A 20,077-nucleotide genomic window follows, 5' to 3' on the forward strand; every position below is an offset into this window, starting at 1 on the left:
GAGGTTAGTGCATGCGCAAGCCTGCTGGGAGAATTGTGTCACTGGGCTGGGCCATGAGAGTTTAAATGCTCATCCCACTTCCAGTTCACCCTCTACTTCCTGCTTTTGGATGAGGATGTGATCTCTCAGCTTCCTGCTCCTGCTGTCAGGCCTGCTGCTTGCCACGCCTCTTCACCACAACGGATTCTTAGCCCCTGGAACTTAAGTCAAGCAAAACCTTTCTTCTATAAGCTTCCTTGGTCACGGTGTTTTATCACAGCAATGGAAAAGTAACTAATATGAAGTTGATGCCACAGAGTGGGCTGTTGCTGCAGACTTGACCATGTTGTTTGTTGGAGAAATATGAAAGACTTTGGAACTTTGATGAGAAAAGTGGTTGGATACAGTCAGCAGAACTTAACAGGGCATCCTAGAAGGCTCCTGGAAGAGGGCAGCACCAAAAATAAAGCCGACTCTAGAGGCCTGGTGTTGGGGAATGTTATTTTAGGTGTGTGACTTTTGTTTAAGCTTCATTTGTTAACTCTGTGAAGCCATGTGTGCTGCGCCTGTCTAAAATACCTGGTGGTCCTAACAAAGAGTAGTGAGGCAGGAGCAGGGCTGGGGGCTGGAGGCAGAGAGAAAGAATAAACAGGAGAAGCAAAGACGAGAAAGCAACGAGAGAGAACTAGGAGAGGAGGGTGTCAAGGGCCAGTCACCCAGCGCATAGCAAGCCACAGAGAAAGAAGGAAAGAAAGGTATACAGAAACAGAGAAAGATAAAATCCCAGAGGCAAAAGGTAGCTGGGATAACATAAGTTGGCTAGAAACAAGCCAAGCTAAGGCCAGGCATTCGTAATTAAGAATAAGCCTCCATGTGTGATTTATTTGGGAGCTGGGTGGCAGGCCCCTCAGAAAATCCAAGAGTAAAAGATCACATTACAGCCTGGCTCAAGAGGCTTCAGAGGGAAGCAAGGAATTTAACAGCAGCTGGGCTAGAGAGCATTCCTGTATTATTTTGCCAAAGAATCTGGCTATCTTCTGCCCTTGTCCTAAGGACTTGCCTGAGACCAAATTAAAAAAGCAATGGTATGATTTCTTTGCAGGAGAAAATTTCCAGACTGTGTAATGTCAGGTCTGTGGTATGGTTACTATCGATTCTGCTTCCTCTTGCCGCCATCACTCCACCTGCTGCCATGCCTCCCCAACACGATGCACTCTTACCTCTCTGAGACTGTAACCCAAATAGACCATCTCTCCTATGAGTTGCATTGCTCATGGTGTTTTATCACAGCAAGGCAGGTGCCAGCACACTTGGCTTTTCATTACTACAGAAACAAGTGACTTGGGATTCCTGCTACAAATGCTCAAGACCCACAAGGACAGCACAACTCCAAACTGAGATTTTCCCATGAGGTAGAAGCAACTTTTGTTGTTTAGTTGTTCCAGTTTTTCTTTGACATTGTGTTTAGAGATGAAGCCTCACTGTGCAGCTCAGGTTTCACCTGAGGCCTTCAGTGGTCCTCCTGCCTCAGCCTCTCCAGCTCTCGGATGGCAAGCATGAGCCATCTTACTCAGCATCATATGCAACTTTTAAAACCCAAGGACTTAGCAGCCTGTCTCACGGTGTAAGAGCACAGCCTTCATTACACTCAAAGCCTTTCACCTGGGATTTGGTACCTTAAGGAAACAATTCAATGTGGATGAACTAAGCACAGTTCTACATAGAAGGAATCTGTTGTGTGTCGGGGGGTGGGCTTTGGAAAGGTAAGTGTAGTGGTTAGTCATTTTCTAGATGTCTGTCATGCAGTGGGGCATCAGTACATAGAAGGGAGAATAAGATAGACATTTAGCTCTTGTAACTCGGGACCAGGGGATGTAATAATAGCCAGGACCATGACCCTCATGCCACATGTGTTAGGATTCTGCTACCATCTGTCACACTGCAGTGGGGATGTTGTGTGTCATTCATCAACTACTAATGGCCACATGACAGTAGGTACCATCCCTCTGCTCCTCGTTCCTTTTCAGGTGAAGAAACAGGGATAGTACACTTAAGAGCCTTGCGTAAGGTCACGGCTACAGTGGTTCAGCCTGTAACCAGGCTTTGTGTGCTCAGCTATCCCGCTGCATACTGTGTCACATCAACAATGCGGCAGGAAAGACCACGTCTGGATGTAGGAAGACGAAGCTTCCTGGGGAAGACAGGACTAGTGTCTGCCTTGAGAGATGGCTCGAGGTTCAAGAGTCAGAGACGGGGGAAGGATGGTTTCCTGGCGAGATAGCAGCCACACAGACCTAAACTTTGGAAAGCATCTAGGCTCCCAGGTCTGGCGGCACGGGCCTGTAATCCCAGCTATTCAAGAAGCTGAGACAGGAGGATCACCAAAATTCAAGGCAGGTTTTGGCTACAGTGAGTTCAATGCCAGCCTAACCAAGTTAGTTAAGATCATGTCTCAAAAATGAAAAGTAACTTGGTGGGAGGGCTTAATTAGCATGCAGGAAACACTGGGTTTGACCCTCAGCACCGGGGGAAACAGTGGAAAAGAATCTGGGATTGGTCTTCCATAGAGTGCAGGGTTCATCGTCAGATTAAGATAACCATGGGGAAATGGGCTAGGCTATGGCCAGATTGTGGAGTGTCAGAACGCCAGCAAGGGCTGGGCTTTCCTCAGCAGGCATTCGAGGGCCACAGAAGGTTTTGAGCAGCAGAGGCACACACAGCAAACTGAGAGATGGACTGGACCATGATTAGGAGACAGCTTCAATAATCCAGGCCAGGGAAACAAAGCAGCCTAGGACGAGGACAGAGAGATAAAGAGGAAGCGGCCAATGTGAAGCCACAGAAGAAAGAGCCTCAGCAGGGCTCGGTGTTGGGTTCTCAGTGGGAGAGGAAGGAGCGGAAGGAGCCAAAGATGCGCCTCATGTTTTGACACTGGGAGGATGGAGACAGTGAGGACTCAGATAGGGAAGACAGGAATGGGTTTGGCAGGGGACGGGGGCGGGGGCAGTTATGTTTCCTTTGGGAATGCAAGGAATTAGTCTCACTCTCCTCAAGCCAAGCCAGAGTCTGTCATTTGAAGCCATGTTCACGAACCTTCACACTAACTGCTTTCCAACTGTTCTGTGACCTTTTACCTACTGACATTGAGACATGCATTTGTTGTAAGAAATTATCTTTAACTACCTAGACTTTCTGTCCTAGAAGACTATAATGTGTGATCTCCTCATGAAGAGTACAGGAAAGCCAAAAGCTGGTTCCTTTGTTCAAGGAATTCAAAGCAAGGTGGGGAGGGTGGAAGGCACAGCTGCTGTCCAACTTGGGTAAAAGTTAAAACATCCTAGAATTGAATTTGAAGACATTAACAGTTCAGGCTGTATTGTTGTAATTCTAAGGAGGCGGATTAGCATTTGGGGAGTGATTGGCACTCCATAGGCCACTTGAAGCAAGCTAGATCAAGTCAGCTTCTTGCACCCCACAAGCAGTTTGTCCTTTTGTTACCCAGTGAGGAAGGAGTCAGCGGTCTGCTCTATAGCTTGTTAGAAATCTCAAGTCCCCCCTGAGACCTTCCAAATCTTCCGTGCGCTGCACGGGCCGACTTCCATGAGGGGTACAGGCTTTGCCATCGGCTGGAACTGGGTGTTGATGGACAAGTACAGCCATCAGAACCAGAACAGCCTTTCACCTGTCCCTGGATGCAGGTCTCAGGTGGGGAAGGGCCCTCTTCACTGCTTCCTAAGCATTGGTTCTTTTGTCTATGAAATGGGCTAGCTGACATATTATTTTTCTTTAAAAACTTTACTTTTCTTCAACACAGATGTTCTCTGTGTAGCCTTGGCTGTCCTGCAACTCACTCTGTAGACGAAGATGGTCTTGAATTCACAGAGATCCACCTGCCTCTGTTTCCCAAATGCTAGTATTAAAGATGTGCTCCAGCACTGCCTGGCTAAAATACTTTTAAGTCATGTGTTTGCCACATATGTGTGAGTGCCCACCGTCCAGAGGTGCTGGATCCCCTGAGCGTTACAGATGCTTGTGAGGCATCTGATGTGGGTGCCGGGAATTGGGCCCAAATCCTTTGATAGAGCAATACGTTTTCTCTCCAGCTACCAATATTACTTACAAATGACTCTGAACACAAAGGAGTTAACATCTGTGAAGCACTTGGCACAGTGCAAGTCCTTAACAAGTGTTATTTATGTAAGACTAAGCATCTGAGAGGGGACTGAGAAGTCAACTATGGCAGGCAGGATACCATATGCCTGTCAGTCTGTGGCCCTGCCCAACTCTAGGTATTGTAGCTGACTTCTAGTTATTTGGCCACCAAGATGTTAATACACTTTGTCTCAGCTATTTTAAAAGCCCAAGCATTTATTCAAGCGTTTTGGAAGTCTGAGCAGAGGTGTAGACGAAGTGGGAGCTTCACTACAAATGTCCCCAATGGTGAGGTAAGCATGGCATAGAAGTGCTTTCCCTTCAACTGGCCTCGTAGTCAGTGGAAGCAGCCCCTGTGCCTCATCTGACTTAATGTCTCATTCTCCCCACCGAGAGTTGGATGAACCAAAGGAGACGCATGCCCCAAAGTTTATTTTCACAGCTCTGCAACGGAGCCCAAAGCCACTGAGCTCTGACGACTTAGGCAGCTACTTATGTGGCAATGTAATGCCACAACCATAAAGGGCAGTGACCCAGTCGGCTGTAAAGGAAATGGCCAAGTAAGTGAAAGGGAACTGGATAGGGTGAAGGAACTTGGGGGAACAGTGCTTTGAACCAGCGCTTCCTAAATACTGGGGCTTTAACCTGCCCAGGAGGTAGATAAGCATGTGTCTTTGGTTTGTCCTCAAACTCAACCTCTCACAAGAGGTTAAGGAACACACCCAAGGCTGGAATTGACACTCAGACCTCCAACTTCCTGGCTTTGGAGCTGGGAGTTCAGCCTCCACCTCCCATGTCTATCAGGAAAAACATCTGGGTTATAACACCAGACGATGGGCTACGAGGGGAAGCGGTGGAAGTTAGGTTCTTTAAGGACCTTAGAGCCATGCTGCCTAGGGCCCAGCCAGCAGCCCCGCCCATGCCTGAGTCACCGGCTCAAACCTTCCCTCTGTCCTGGAGGGCCCTGGAATGACTGTTAGGGAAAGAGCTGGAGTCTCACACTCTACACTGACCTCTCCTGGGAATCTGCTTCAGGTAGCAAAGCCTCCATGCTGGAATGTGGCTCTCCTGCCATACAGGCAAGTCCTCCTTAGAACAAGTCAGGAGTGCAAGAAAGGACAGGGGAAGTCATCTCTAAAGGCTAAAAGGTTACATAAAGCGTAATAAAACACAACTGTTTCCTTTAAAATTTTAATGGACAGGAAATGTATAGAATAACTGCCAAGTCACATAAATTAACTTTTTTGTTAACGTCCGTGATCCAGGAAAGCACACGCGAGCGGCATGGGTGTTTCCATCAGCTGTCATCTGGGCGCGTGTGGACCCATCTTTATGTGGTCCAGAAAAAAAATCGGCTGCCGTGCTTGGCGGGTTTCAGATCCCCTTCTATCACAGGGTTGGGCTCCGGCCTCGGTCTTGAGTGGTAAGGGTTCTCTGGTAAAGGGCGCTCCGTTTTCACTTTGGTAACCTGGAAGGGCGCAGAAGGAGGCAGGGTTCAATGGGACTGCAGCAGCAGTAACCCTGAACCCTCTGGGGTCCCATAGCTCCTGCTGCCCCAACTATTCCTCCACTTCGAACCGCAGGCAGATGTGTCTAGCCTCACTTAATCCTTGCATACACTTCTGGAAGTCCACCTTTTGTCATTCTGCATGGTAGGAGTTGAGGATACAGCAGGAAGAGACAAGCTGAGACAGGCTGTCCTCTTTCTCTCACTGGCTAGTGAGCAAGACAGAACTTCTACTGTGCTGTGTTGGGAAGGGCAGACCCTGCACAAGTCACCCACACTGAAGGCTGGACCTAGGCTATTTCTGAGGAGAATCAGGAGTCTGCCAGGGAGATTAAGGGGGAAGACAGTGCAAGCGAGAAGTCAAAGACAGCAGAGGCAATGTCTAGAGAGCTCACCACAGCGGCAGAGACCACACCTAAGCAAGTTCTGGTGTTATCAGTGCTGATGCTGAGCGCATTGTCCCCGCTCATCCTTACCAGCAGCTCCCACATGGTTCACTAAGACCACCTTGCTGGGACACACGCTCGTAAGTTCCATGCACAGCTAAGGCACCACGCTGGGCGATACGGTATGCAATGCTGTGCAAAGGTGCTGATGGCAGCAGGTACCACTGTTACAGGGATGCGACCAATCACTATTTGTGGCTGAGAGCGGGGACGCTAGGCCTGGTGGTGGGCCTAGAATTAAGATCTGAACCAACAGTAGGTCCTAAACTGCAGCCAAGAGCGAGGAGGAAAGCACCTACAACTTCCACCCCCAGTGATTATCAAAACCTCAACTGAAAAGCAACCAGAAATTCACTTTTAAATTTTGTACTTTGCTGTGGGTCTAGGGACTAGACTTGGGGCCTTACACATGCTAGGTAAGTGAGGTAAGTGCTGTACTACTCGGCAATGCCTCTAGCCCAGAACTTATCCCTTTGAAAGTTAAGGACACAGGTCCCTACAAGTGGGCCACAGCTACTAAGCATTTTCTGACTTTTACTTCAGTGGTACCAACTCTAAGCCATCTGCATGCATGAGGCCAGCCCCCTGCCTAGATACCGTTCAGAAGCAGTTCTGTGCCTGGAGCTCCAGGCACACAGTTAATATAACTAACTACCGTATGTGTACGCATTATCTCCAGTTCATAGGACAGTGACGGGTCACCTAAGATGACGTCAGAGCTGGAGCCCAAGGCCGTGAGTGCAGGTCCCTGTCCCCTGCTCTGATTGCAGGTCACAAATGAAGAGCTCCTTGCTGCTTGACAGAGTAGTTCCAAATGCACACTGGAGATATTCATGAAATCAATCTAGAAAACTGTCACTCTTTGTTTTTGAAAATGTTTCTTGAATATAGAGTAACCAGGGACCCACTGAAAGAACAACTGATCGAGGGAAGACTAGTGAAGCAACTTGTTCTCACACATCCCAGAAGAGAGGGAGCAGGGCACCTCAGACCCATCCCTAAAGGAAGGCTGAGGCCTACTTGATGATGAAACTGCTGTGCGTAAAAGGGGGTTCCTGGGAGGAACTAGGGTGTATATGAAGTGCCCCCCAACTTGCTTTCTTTATGATCAGGTTATCATTACGAGTAGGAGATAATTCTGCCTAGGAAAGGGTGTGACATCCGGACTGGGGCCCAACTTGGTCTTTGGAGGAAGAGAGAAGTGGGCCAGACAGAATGCCAAGAGAATGAAGCTACAGGCCAGGTTTCCCTCGGCTGGTTAATGGCCTTTCTGGAGACTGGACAATGGATTGGAGTGCAGCTAAAACTGACAATACATGTCATGAAATACATTTTTGCAGCAATTAGATAACTATTTTGGGGTAAAGAATGTTAATATAAAGACTCAAGAATAAATACTCTGGTTTAATAGCCTGACTCACATCTTGCCCTGTGGTGAAGAAGAAAGAAGAAAAGGGAGTTTTACTGGTTAAGTATGTAAGTCTCATCACTTTCCAGCTCTGATTGGCCACTACTAAAGTTACCTTCTCAGTTTAGCTAAAGAATGTATCTGAAGTAAAGCTAAGTATGTCAGACTGAAAAAAACCTAGGCCACCCATCTATTTGTGACAACCATTCGTGGCGCTGGCCCCAGAGGGACGAGAACTAAGATGGACATCCTGTGCGCCTAGTGCTGGGCAGGGGCTCACACAGGCTCTGGGGACAGGAGACAGGGCGGACAGGCAGCTGGGAGGCTCTAAGGAGTGGAGGCCCTGAGTTAAAGCAGCAGGCATGTAGGCCACTGTGGGCAGGACTTCTTCAGCTGCACATCACAGCAGCTCGGGAGCAGGTGGGAGTCCCTGCGTGACTTTAGAGTTTCAATAATGCATCTTTCTTGCCCACACAGATCACTCCTACAGTGAAGACAGAGTTTAAGCCCTAAATTCTTCAATTTCACAGGAGGAACTAACTATCTTGCAGAAGCAGCTCAGGAAGAGCTCTTCAGGAAGGCCACAGCAGCGTGTGTGTGTTTGGGGGCCCAGCACTCAGAATGCTCCTGAGCTAAATACTCAAGAGCGCACAAAGGAGAGTGCAGACATCAGGCTCCCATGACGCTTCAGCCAGAGTCATCACCGAAACCACCGACCCGGAGGAAGGGAGGACCGCACTCTTCAACTATGAGCTTTTCAATTCTTGGTGTTCCAAAAGAATCTGGCACAAGCTGCTCCTATTGCTCCAGTGGATTTGCCAACAGTCCTCACTAGCATGGTGGCTAATGCACTCTGCTCCCTGTTGGCTAACTAACACCTGCTAGGACACACTGGCTTCTGGATGTCGAGTCCTTTGTCTGGTAAAAGGGGACTTCTCACAGCCTCTCCATCCTCAGAGGGACCCCTTCTGCCTTTGTCACAGCCAATCCCCTCTACCCAACCCAGAGGAACCTTACCTTGGACAGCTCCCCAAGGTCTGGCCTCACCCAGCCCAGTTCATCCAGCACACACTTGTCAAACTTGGCCTGCTGTTTGCGGCAGTGACGAAACATCTGCGTGTTGGAATAATCGAGGCAAGTCCAGTACTCTGTGAAAGGCTCTGCACAGTGACGCTTGATCTGCCTGGAAAAGAAGGCTGGAGGTTAGGGATAGCTCTTCACACAACAGAGGAGCCTTACATTCTGGAAAATGTAGGAGTCAACAATGCCACACCCCACGGCACCTTCAAGGCCTTCAAGTAAAAACTGACAACTAAGTGCTGAGACTGCAGGGCAGGAGCCCTTCCCACTGCTAGGATGTAACTAGTGCAACCACTGTGGAAGGTCGACAAGAATGGAAGCCAGAGCACCATGTGATCCAACTACACCATTCGAGGCTGCACCCAAAGGACTCGCTACAACCTACCCCAGACACTAGACCGTGTGCCTGCTGCTGCTCCATTCACAAAAGCAGGGGACCACCAACAGAACACTGGATAATGAAAACGTGGCATGTGTACACAGTGGAGTTTTTCCTCAGCTTTTATTTATTTATTTTTGGTTTTTCAGGAGAGTCTCATTGTATAGCCCTGGCTGTCCTGGAACACACTCTGCAGACCAGGCTGTCCTTGAACTCAGAGATCTGTCCACCTCTGCCTCCAGTGTGCTACCATGCCTGGTTTACTCAACTTCTAAGAAATACGAAACTTGCAGGAAAACGGAACTAGGAAGTGTCATATTAAGCAAGGTGGCACAGTCTGAGACCCGAACCACCATCGTCTCTCATATCTCATGTGGCTTTAGACTTTTAATACATGTGTATTTGTATGTTGTAGGATAGCAGGTCATAAGAGAGGCAGAAGAACAAAGGTTGCGAGAGCCGGTACAGACTAGGACAAGGGGTGCTGGGGGGCTTCTTGGTCACATGTGACTGGGGGTGGGAGCACACAAAGGAGGGGAGACAAACAACAAAAACAAATTTTGCTTGAAAAATATCATAATGAAGCCTAACTTTCCATATGCTTTGTAATTAAAAAAGAAATCCCAAAGTTAAGAACCAGTAAGAAATAAAATACAGCAAGATTTCTCAGGAGCAAACCTTCCTTTATTCATCAAAAATAAAAGCCCATGGCCTAAGCCACTGGCATTTTACTCAGGAGACCTCTCTGGAGCCTGCTCAGTCTTTACATCGCAGCTCAGCAAACTCAGAAGGGAAGGAAGCAGTCAGAACCTGGCATGCTGACAGAGGCCGGGGGTGAGAGACCTTCAAACACATGAACTAATGGGAGGGAGGTAGTGCTGGCCAAAATCAGTCCTCACTATGAAGAGCTGGGTGCTGCTAGGAAGCAGGGCAGCAAATACCTCCCTCGGAACCATGGAAGCTGCTGGAGGAAGCTAGGGAGATGGCCAGTGTCTAAAGCACCGGACACATAAGTAACAGAACCCACATAAGTGCCAAGTTGCCCTGGCTGCCCCACTGTAAATTCCATCCTCTGAAGGAGGGGACAGGAGATGCCAAAGCAAGCTCGCCAGTGAGACTAGCCATAGTGCTAAGCTCCATGCCTGAGTGACATGCCTCACAGAATTTCTGAATGAATGTGGGCACATGTACACACCCACACAGACCCACACACATTCACACACATACATGTTCACACAGACGTAAGAACAGACAGACAAAGAAAACACAGGCCAAGGAAGGCTAGGTGTGTGATAGGGTTGCTTTCTGGGGTCTGGAGAAAAAAAAAAAAAAAAAACAGGCACAAGGCCCAGGTGCCCTCTCTCTGTGGTTCCCTCGCAGCACAGCTGAGCTTGGACTTCTCGTCCCTGTTTCATGAGTTTTCCCCTTATAATAAATAAAAATATAATTGTTTTATCGTTTAGCTAGCCTGGTTATTTCCTGAATCGAGCTAACTTCTACAGGTGTGGGGCACAGAACTGTAACCCCAGCATGTAGGAGGTAGAGACAGGAGGATTGGGAGTTCAAGGGTAGCCTTAGGTACAGGGTGAATGTGAGGCCAGCCTGAGCTACATGACTCTATTCCACCCACCCTCCCCCCAAGAGAGCGAGGGTAGAGATAAGAAGAGAAGAAAAAATGGTGGGAGCAACCCCTTCCCTTTTCATTCAACCTGTTAGGAATTAAATATAAATTCAAGAAAAATTAAAAAAAAATACTACTTTATGTAACCCCCACCACCCCTCCCTGGAGCTGAGGACCAAACCTGGGGTCTTGCACTTGCTAGGTAAGCACAAAATAGCACAATTTTATGTAACAGCCATATTTAAGGCAGTTGGAAAAAAACTCAGAATACATTTCTGCCAGCAGAATAAAGATGGAAAATGCTTCCTACTCTAGTCTAGACCCTGAGGGCCCTCAGCGCATGGCCATCTTTACGATGTCTCAGGAAGACTTTCAGAGTCTATGCATGCAGCACAAGTCTACCCTCCATGCTGCTCCCCTGCCCTCACCCAGTTTCCATCTTAGGCTTCCCCAAAGTTACCTAGCACCCTGTGTAACCCCCACCCTCTTCTGTGTTCTCCACAGTTGTAGCAGAAATCAGCCCAGCTCCGCAGCGGGAGACCCTGCCTGACCTCTGCTCACCATGCCTCGGTGGTCATCTACAGCTTACAACAGTCATCTCTGCATCTCAGGAAAATGGTCTTCCACTAATCTCTTAGAAAATCACTTTTATTCCCCCAAATAAGTAAAGGTGTATTTAACCTTAAAGGCAATAATATTGACATAACTCCAGGCATCATAAAGCACTATCTCCTATCTATTAAATATTTAAACACTGTGTATATAGCATCAGTGCAGAGGACAAACTAAGTTGACCCTGTTGGGGACTGTGGACCCCCAAACCCTGAATATCCTGTGGCCCCCTGCCTGCCGAAGTAAACAACTTGTTTTCCTGTGCTTGCAGCTGCTCTGAGCAAACAACTTGTTTTGCATCTGCTCTGAGCATTAGACCCTCAGGAGTTCCTGATGCCAGGGGAGTGGTTTATAGTGGGCTTGCAGCAGAGAGTTAGGGTGTGGCCACTAGTCAAGTAGACCCTATATAAGCTGCCCTGGAACACAATAAAGGGGCATTCTTGGCACCTGTGTCTCTGTGTTTCAATCTCCAGCCTCTTGCCCAACTCGTGAACCAGTAGAGCTGGCATTGAGTTACAGACCCAACCTAGAAAACAGTAAGGCAGGGGCTGGTGAGCTGATTCATTGTGTAAAACTGCCTTAAACCCTGATGCCCCGAGTTTAATCACTGGAGCTGACATAAAGGTGACAAAAGAAAACCAACTCCACAAAGGTGGCCTCTGATCCCCCATACTTGCACCATGGCATGTGGACATGCCCCCTCCACATCAATAAATAAATATATATTTTAAATTAGGGGCTGGAGAGATGACTCCGCAGTTAAGATCATTTGCTGCTTTGCTTAGGAACTGACTTGGTTCCCAGCACACCCATGGCAGTTCACATTCAGGTCCAGGGGATCTGATACCCTCTCCTGATCTCCCACCCCAAGGTACTAGGCATGTATGAACATGGTGCAAAGACACACATCCAGTCAAAATACACAAACACATTTTAAGAATTATTTTTAATCATTCATGGTTTTAAAAATAGCAATAAAAGTTCAGATGTCAAATATAATTATCAAAACCTTAAAAAAAAAATCACACTGGGGCTGGAGAGATGGCTCAGAGGTTAAGAGCACTGCCTGCTCTTCCAAAGGTCCTGAGTTCAATTCCCAGCAACCACAAGGTGGCTCACAACCATCTGTAATGAGGTCTGGTGCCCTCTTCTGGCCTGCAGGCATACACGCAGACAGAATATTGTATACATGATTAATAAATAAATTTAAAAAAAAAAATCACACTGTTGGAAAAGGAATTAAAAAAACTAGATGTAATTGCATACAACTTTAATCCCAGCACTTGGGAGGCAGAAGCAGGCACTGCGAGTTCAAGGCCAATCTGGTCTACTTAGTGAGTTGCAGGACAGCCAGGTGACCTAGGAAACCATGTGTCAAAACATAATAAAAATAAAAATAAAAAATAAGGAGAAATAAAAAAGAAAGAAAGAAAGAAAGAAAGAAAGAAAGAAAGAAAGAAAGAAAGAAAGGAAGGAAGGAAGGAAGGCAGGAAGGCAGGAAGGAAGGAAGGCTAAACAGTCTAGACCGATGCTCACTGACAAGAGCGTCAGGTCTTTACAGGTCCTGCCACTGGGAGGCTATGTAGTCACTAAAAACAAGGCTCAAAGGAATGTGCCCAGTGATGTCAAGTGAAAATCAGTTTAAAAATATACACACTATAACCACAAAAGTATCTTTGCATGTGGACAGGGACAGCACAGGCAAGAAAGAAGAAAGGCAGCCACTGAGTCATGAGGCGGCAGTTGACACCACTCTTCTGTAACACCCCTGCTTTTCCTTTGGGAAACAACTCCCTGTCTCTCAGATAGAGGGGGTGAAGGTAAGACTAAACCTCACTTTTGGCCTGACCAATCAGAGTACTTACCTCCCAGGATTCACAGACAAACACATGAAGTCCACAGATAGTAGAATCTGGCTCAGTGGGGGACTCTGCCCACACTGGCAATGGCACTGCAATGGCACCCTCAGGGCTTGCTGACAAGGAGGGCAGCTTGGAGTGGCTGCTGGCCATTCCAAGGCAATAGCAAAAGGAAAGTCTATTTGAAAATAACATCAACAGAGAAGTGCTGGGCCAAGAGACTATGCAGAAACAAGAGGAAAAAGGTACCACATGGCTCTGCTGTCACTCAGACCCTCGACCCAGCCCTGCCCGACACCAGGACTATTCTGGACTTCTCAGCCACCCACTCTAGGTTGTTTCTGTCCTTTTATTACAACAGAATCTCAAACACCTTTCCTGCGGCTGTGTGAGGTGGTGCACACTGCCGGCCCACACTTGGCAGCCGGATCAGGAATGAGTATTCTAGGACTGCACACTGAGTGCCAGGCTGACTTAATTAAACCAAACATTTTTTTGAGAGAGAGCGAGCATCTCACATAGCCCAAACTGGCTTCCAATTCCCTGTGTAGCCACGGCTGCCCTTGTTGGTCCCCCTGCCTCTAGCTCCTGAATGCTAGGACTACAAGACCCTAACACCATGCCCAAATAACATTCAGCTAATTACACACCTGGGCTTGTGTTGTGCATAGTGTCCGACCTAAACCCAATACTCAATACTTTCCTAGCCTTCACAACTGTTTGTTGTCTGTCAACAAGCATGGGGCTGATGTTGTCATACAGACCTTTTAAAAACACCTACTGCAATACTGTAGAGAACAGACACTATTTCAGAACTGAAAACTTAGACTCATGGAGGAACTTGCCTTAGAAAAACAAATCCAAAAGAAACAAACAATTTTGGTCTATCTGATTTCAAAATCTGCACACTTGCACATTTAATTAGCCAGAAGCCACTTCCTCATTGAAGACTATTTCAGAATACCTTGATGTTACAGCTCACCCAGGTACTGCTGTCAGGTGAGTCTTACCTGAAGAAGTTCAGCGCACAGCTGTTGACCAGCTTGCCCTCCTGCAGACAGCGCCTGGGGTCCTTCTCCTCCCAGCGGCACAGCATAAACTCCTTATTGGCCTTATCGCACTGAGCCCCATAGTGGTGGGCCGCGGCTTTAAGCACAGCTGAGCTGACTTTCACCTGGAAAAGCGACAAGGAGGGGGTCACACACCAAGTCAGGTACAACTGAGTGCGTTAGGCTCTTGCATGTGTCTTACCAGGCTGATAAAACCAGCCCTGTTTTCTCTTAAAGAGAAGATGGTGACCCTAACAGAATCTTGCTTAAATCACTCCGTCAACATTGCTAAGGTTCCTCTCCAGGAATGAAATGAATCATATAAGGACATCTGGGATATAAGGATATAAGGGCTGGGAAATCAGAGGAAGCGAGGAAAAGAAAAAGAAAGAGCTCAGAGTCTGGCAATTGCTAAGAATAAAGTCCTGGAAGAGACCCACACTAATGCTACCTCTAGCACTGTGACCACGTCAAGACTTCCCTGCTTGCCTTCAGCACTGTCTTGAGAAGCATTGCACACCAGCTGCAGGTAGCTCAGAGGATCAGCAGGCAGAGTTCGAGGCCCAGCTTCCTGCTCTAAGTCTCAGCCTAGGCTGAAGCCATAATGCTACAGTTATCAGAACCTACAGAGCTTTCTGCCATCTGGGAGATCTCATCTTCATCTTTGCTTTTCAGTGATTTTGGCTACTCTGTTTCTCTTCTAATATTTCTATCTTACTGACCCACTAAAGCCTGCAGGCGGACACTGAGCTCCAACTCTGCCATGGGCAACTTGTTAAGCCTAAACTTTAAAGAGCAGGGTGGGGTATTGACTGCTGGCATCTGGGCGTGGGCAGTGCTTTTGCTTTACTGTTGCCGTTTTCCCAGCCAGGGAATTCTCAGATTCCTGATCAACTGAGAAATGTAACAAAGAGCATTAGCAGGTTTCCTAAAACTTGCTGTCAGGAAACTATACTTTACTATACCACTGAATTAGATTTTTTAAAATATTGAGGACTTTAATGTGAGACAGTCTTTAGTCTTATTTTATACACTTTATACATATTAATTTACTCCTAAGACTAATGTTGGGGAAGGAAGAGAGGTTCCCCTCCATTCTACAGAAAGCAGATGAGAGCCAGGACTGCCCACCAGCACTGTCCTGTCACGACTAGCAACGCAAAGGTCAACTTATACATATAAGTGAAATTTGCCATCCAACTCTAACAAATTTATACCCTAAATCTGTAAATTTGTGTATTTAAATTTGATCTACATTTGCTTCTTTTACTACCTATAGCCAGCTGGGAGATAAAAGGTACCCAACCTTTTTGTCTTATTTCTGGTTTTTAGAGACACTTTCAAGTAGCCCAGGCTGGCTTTGCACTGTGTAGGCCAGGCAGGCCTCCTCCTCTCAACCCTGCCTCTGCCTCCCTAGAGCTGGGATTACAAGTGCGCACTATCATTCCAGCTTCAGAGTCGTGCACCCCCCCCCCCCCAGGTAGGGTTTCTCTGTGCAGCCCTATATGTCCTGCAGCTTGCCCTGTAGACCAGGCTGGTCTCAAACTCACAGAGCTCCGCCCGCCTCTGCCTCCAGAGGATTAAAGGCCTGCATCACTGCCACCACCTGGCAGTTCTGTTTTTTAAAGGTCACTACATTTTTACAACCGCGTTTCAGTAGTTTAGAGCACTTGCCTCTCTTGCAGCAGACCTAGGTTCAATTCTCAGCACCCACATGGTGGCTCACAACAGTCCCAGGAAGTCTGATGCCATCTGGAACTCATGGTAACGAGGCATAAATGTGCTACACATACATTCAGGCAAAACACTCATACACATAAAATAAAGTATTTTAAAAATTTCTAAACAAAAAACTGAGCACCAGGCTGGAAAAACAGCTCAGAGGTTAAGAGCACTGACTGCTCTTCCAAAGGTACTGAGTTCAATTCCCAACAACCATGTGTTGGCTCACAACCATCTATAATGAGATCCCATGGCCTCTTCTAACATTGTATATGAAATAAATAAATAAATAAATCTTTAAAAAAACTGAGCATCATTTTACTTGCTTGCCAAATGCCTCAAAAATATCCTTAAATGGCTGATTTGATTATTTAAATTCTCAAGACATCAGCCCTCCAAAAGCCTGAAGCATTAGTTGCTTTATTACCAAAATGAAAGGACATTCATTCATGCTGTCATAGGAAAACAAAGATGAGACACATTTACTGAGCCAATCCCTAAACAGCGAATAAACAGAGGCATCTGAGCTGACATTCCAGCCATCCTGAGGACTGGAACCCAGACTCTGAAGCCTCCCATCAAGCAAGCCTTTGGTGTGACATTACTATCGCAGAGAACACAGAGAGCTTGAGATGTAACTATCCCCTCAGCTATTTCTTCATAGCCGATGAAGCCCAACGGCCCCAGTCCATCCAGCATCCTTTGTCCACAGAACACAGAATCTCAACATCCTTCCTCATCACTCACACAGCCACTCTGCACCGCAGGCTTCCACAGGCAGAATCGCAGCAAAGCCCCCATACCTTCTAGTACTGGCACTGCCTCCACAAACCTCGCCCGCACCTTCTGATGTTTAATTTATGGCAGGTCTATTTCCTGTCTGTGTACAGTGGAGTGTGATACACTTATTTCCTAGGGCCTTGTGAAGAGCCAATGAGCTCAGGCCTGTAAACATGCTAAGGATGTACCTGACCCAAGTCTATCAGTGCTGCCTGTTGCTTAATTTTCACTCAAAACTATCAAGACACCAAGGAATACTTTTGTTGGTGGTGGGTTGTTTTGGATTTTGGTTTTTCAAGACAGGGTTTCTCTGTGTGGCCATGGCTGTCCTGGGACTCATTGTGTAGACCAGGCTGGCCTTGAACCCGGAGATCCACCTGCCTCTCCCTCCAAAGTGCTGGTATTAAAGGAAAGCACCATCACTGTCTGGCTGGTATTTTTAACCCAAAGCTTCTAGATGCTTATCTCCCCTCCCCCTTTACAGGGATGTGACATGTCTCCCAAGTCATAAAGCCCGAAATGGATTCTATCTGCTCCCCAGAGCCATTGCTGCTGCTCTTTGCCTCCCTGGGGCTGTTGTCATATTCCAAACCCGACCCAGGCTCTTCAGCATCATTGCTGAGTGAGGACTCACTCACAAGGTTACCATGGTTATTAATATACTTCTCCGTTATTTTAGCAGTCACTGAAACAAGTCTTCCCGAGTTTCTTACTCTTCAATCCAGTTTCTGTAAGTCGCTTGAAGTGGCCTTCCAAAAACTTTTATTTTACTCTGCTGCTACAACTCAGAAACCAACTCCCCAAAAAAGTCGTGCTTAGCAGCAGAAGAAAACCTGAACTTCCTGTTTGCTGTCCAAGGCTTTCTGGGCTCAAACTACCTCTCCAGCCTTCTCACCAGACTTCACAAAAGAGCCTGTGCTCAAGGCTTCCAGGATCCACTTCCCATGCCTGCTTCCCTAGTCCTGTGCTGCTGGACACACTGCTTCCAGGATCCACTTCCCGTCCCTGCTTCCCTAGTCCTGTGCTGCTGGACACACCACTTCTAGGATCCACTTCCCGTCCCTGCTTCCCTAGTCCTGTGCTGCTGGACACACTGCTTCCAGGATCCACTTCCCGTCCCTGCTTCCCTAGTCCTGTGCTGCTGGACACACTGCTTCCAGGATCCACTTCCCGTCCCTGCTTCCCTAGTCCTGTGCTGCTGGACACACCACTTCTAGGATCCACTTCCCGTCCCTGCTTCCCTAGTCCTGTGCTGCTGGACACACCACTTCTAGGATCCACTTCCCATGCCTGCTTCCCTAGTCCTGTGCTGCTGGACACACTGCTTCCAGGATCCACTTCCCGTCCCTGCTTCCCTAGTCCTGTGCTGCTGGACACACCACTTCTAGGATCCACTTCCCGTCCCTGCTTCCCTAGTCCTGTGCTGCTGGACACACCACTTCTAGGATCCACTTCCCGTCCCTGCTTCCCTAGTCCTGTGCTGCTGGACACACTGCTTCCAGGATCCACTTCCCGTCCCTGCTTCCCTAGTCCTGTGCTGCTGGACACACTGCTTCCAGGATCCACTTCCCGTCCCTGCTTCCCTAGTCCTGTGCTGCTGGACACACCACTTCTAGGATCCACTTCCCGTCCCTGCTTCCCTAGTCCTGTGCTGCTGGACACACCACTTCTAGGATCCACTTCCCGTCCCTGCGTCCTCATCTCCTTACTCTATTCACTTCCTTCTTCCACTACTCAGTTTTTCCTCTCCATCCCTACCCATAAAACACCAGACTTCAAATGCTGTGTTTTACAATAAGCTAACATGTGCTTTCTCCATCCTTTTTATGTTTCAGAGAGAACTGTTCATAGAGACACCTTATCCTGCTAGCAAAACACCCTTGCTCACAAGTGCTAAAAGCTACTCAAAGCAACGAAGCATTAGGTCTAGAACTCAGAATCAATATCAAATCCTACTTTCTCCTTAACCCAGTCCTGCCTGTCCCTCATATATTTAATCATGTGTCTTATCTTTTATTATATTTTAGTTATTTGCATGATTATATAAATTAATAGTTCTAACTTTAAAGAAAAATGTATTAAAAGCTCCTGCATGAAATGTTTGCTGAGCCAATTAAAAATCTAACAAAAAAACCCATGTCAACTCATGTCTAACCAGTTTTAGGACGGGATAAGAATAAAAAAGTTGGCTCATGGGAACATCGCTTTTCACTTCTTAGTAAATGTCACTCATACCATGAGTACAGCTAGTAGTTCTTCATCTGAGGAAAATGACAGCTGCCCCCTTCACAGGTTGCTAAGAGCGTACAGGAAGTGGTGTGGGAAAACATTTGATAGTGCCTTCTGTGGAATTCTCAGCATTTAATTTTTAGCCTTGCCTGTCTATTTCATCAAGTCTTGCCATGGCAGTCTTCTGCCTTAACACATCCACCCTTTCCTATCATCTCACAGGATCAAGTCCAAACGGCCCTGGCCTCGAGGCTCAGCCCACCACTAACACTAGGCTGACATCAAACACCTCTGGCTTTCTTCACTCTAGCATAGTTTAGCTCAGAGCTTTCCCAGCACAGGCTTCAGAACAGATCTGGATCCCTGCTCTACCTGTTCCACACACAGTCTCTGTGACCTTGGGCAGATCACTCCTACTGCCGGGGCCCTACTTCTGTACTTCAAAAAAGATGAGTTATATCTCACCTTACTATGTGTCCCAAATAGCAACTTGGCCAAGAGAAGTGGCTTGGTCGTGTCTGCCATAATTACAATAACACATCACCTGCCCTTCGGTTTTCAGAGCACCAGCTGCACTGTGCTGTCTAGTCTTTACCTATCTCCTTATTAAACTAGAAGCTACCAGAAGGGCACTGTCCCGTACGTTCCACTGCACGAGCATATAACAAATACTTAAATGTCTCTAGAAGAAGTAAATGCTTTAAGTGCGTCCTGTTACCAAAGACCCTGACCCACGCCAGCCTCACTGTCCAGCACGCACGCTGCCGCGGCCCCCAGGCCTCTGCACAGAGATTTTGACAGACTCGGTGGAAGGTGAGCACCTGGGAAGGCATACTCGCCTCACGCGGAGGTACAGCAAGGGGCTAGGTGATATCAGAGAGTGTCACCCCGATTCACAGGAGGAGATTCACAGATGGGCCCTGGGTGTTTGGAGACACTGCGGGATGTGATCTTACAGGTCGCAGAGGCCGGGACCGAGCGCAGGCCAGTTTGGCAGCAGCTGCAGCCCCGGGCCTCCCGCCTGCCCTCAGGGCGAGCCTCACCTCCTCCACTTTCAGCTCTTCCACAGTGGGCAGCTCCACTATCCCCGGCATGACGGCGGCAGCCCCCGACCCTGATCAGGTGCCCTCAGCCGCGTCTCCCGTCTCCTTCAATTCCCCTTTGGGTCTCCCAGGTTGCCCTGTACCATTTGCGCATGCGTCTCCAGCGGAGCGCAGGCGCATTACCCTGCCGCTGCCGGAGTAGACGCGCGTA

General features: G+C 47.7%; 1 protein-coding gene across 1 annotated transcript; it reads right to left on the reverse strand.

Annotated features, from left to right (window-relative positions):
• Positions 1-5,308: 5,308 nt before the first annotated feature.
• Positions 5,309-20,033, reverse strand: Ndufa8 (NADH:ubiquinone oxidoreductase subunit A8). Its single transcript, XM_038338143.1, has 4 exons — positions 19,867-20,033; positions 14,054-14,217; positions 8,510-8,675; positions 5,309-5,599 (listed from the first exon to the last, which is right to left on the reverse strand). The coding sequence occupies exons 1-4, from the start codon at positions 19,915-19,917 to the stop codon at positions 5,462-5,464; spliced, it is 519 nt and encodes a 172-aa protein (XP_038194071.1). The 5' UTR covers positions 19,918-20,033; the 3' UTR covers positions 5,309-5,461.
• Positions 20,034-20,077: the final 44 nt, after the last annotated feature.

Source organism: Arvicola amphibius, chromosome 7 (assembly GCF_903992535.2).
Source record: "Arvicola amphibius chromosome 7, mArvAmp1.2, whole genome shotgun sequence".
In the NCBI taxonomy this organism is placed as follows: domain Eukaryota; kingdom Metazoa; phylum Chordata; class Mammalia; order Rodentia; family Cricetidae; genus Arvicola; species Arvicola amphibius.

Excerpts from the sequence above, each read along its gene's own strand:
- Ndufa8 (XM_038338143.1), bottom strand. The coding sequence starts at position 19,917 with ATGCCGGGGATAGTGGAGCTGCCCACTGTGGAAGAGCTGAAAGTGGAG. Across the intron at positions 14,218-19,866 it reads AAGAGCTGAAAGTGGAGGAG|GTGAAAGTCAGCTCAGCTGT; the intron begins GTGAGGCTCGCC and ends TCGCTTTTCCAG. Across the intron at positions 5,600-8,509 it reads ACCTTGGGGAGCTGTCCAAG|GTTACCAAAGTGAAAACGGA; the intron begins GTAAGGTTCCTC and ends GCGCCCTTCCAG.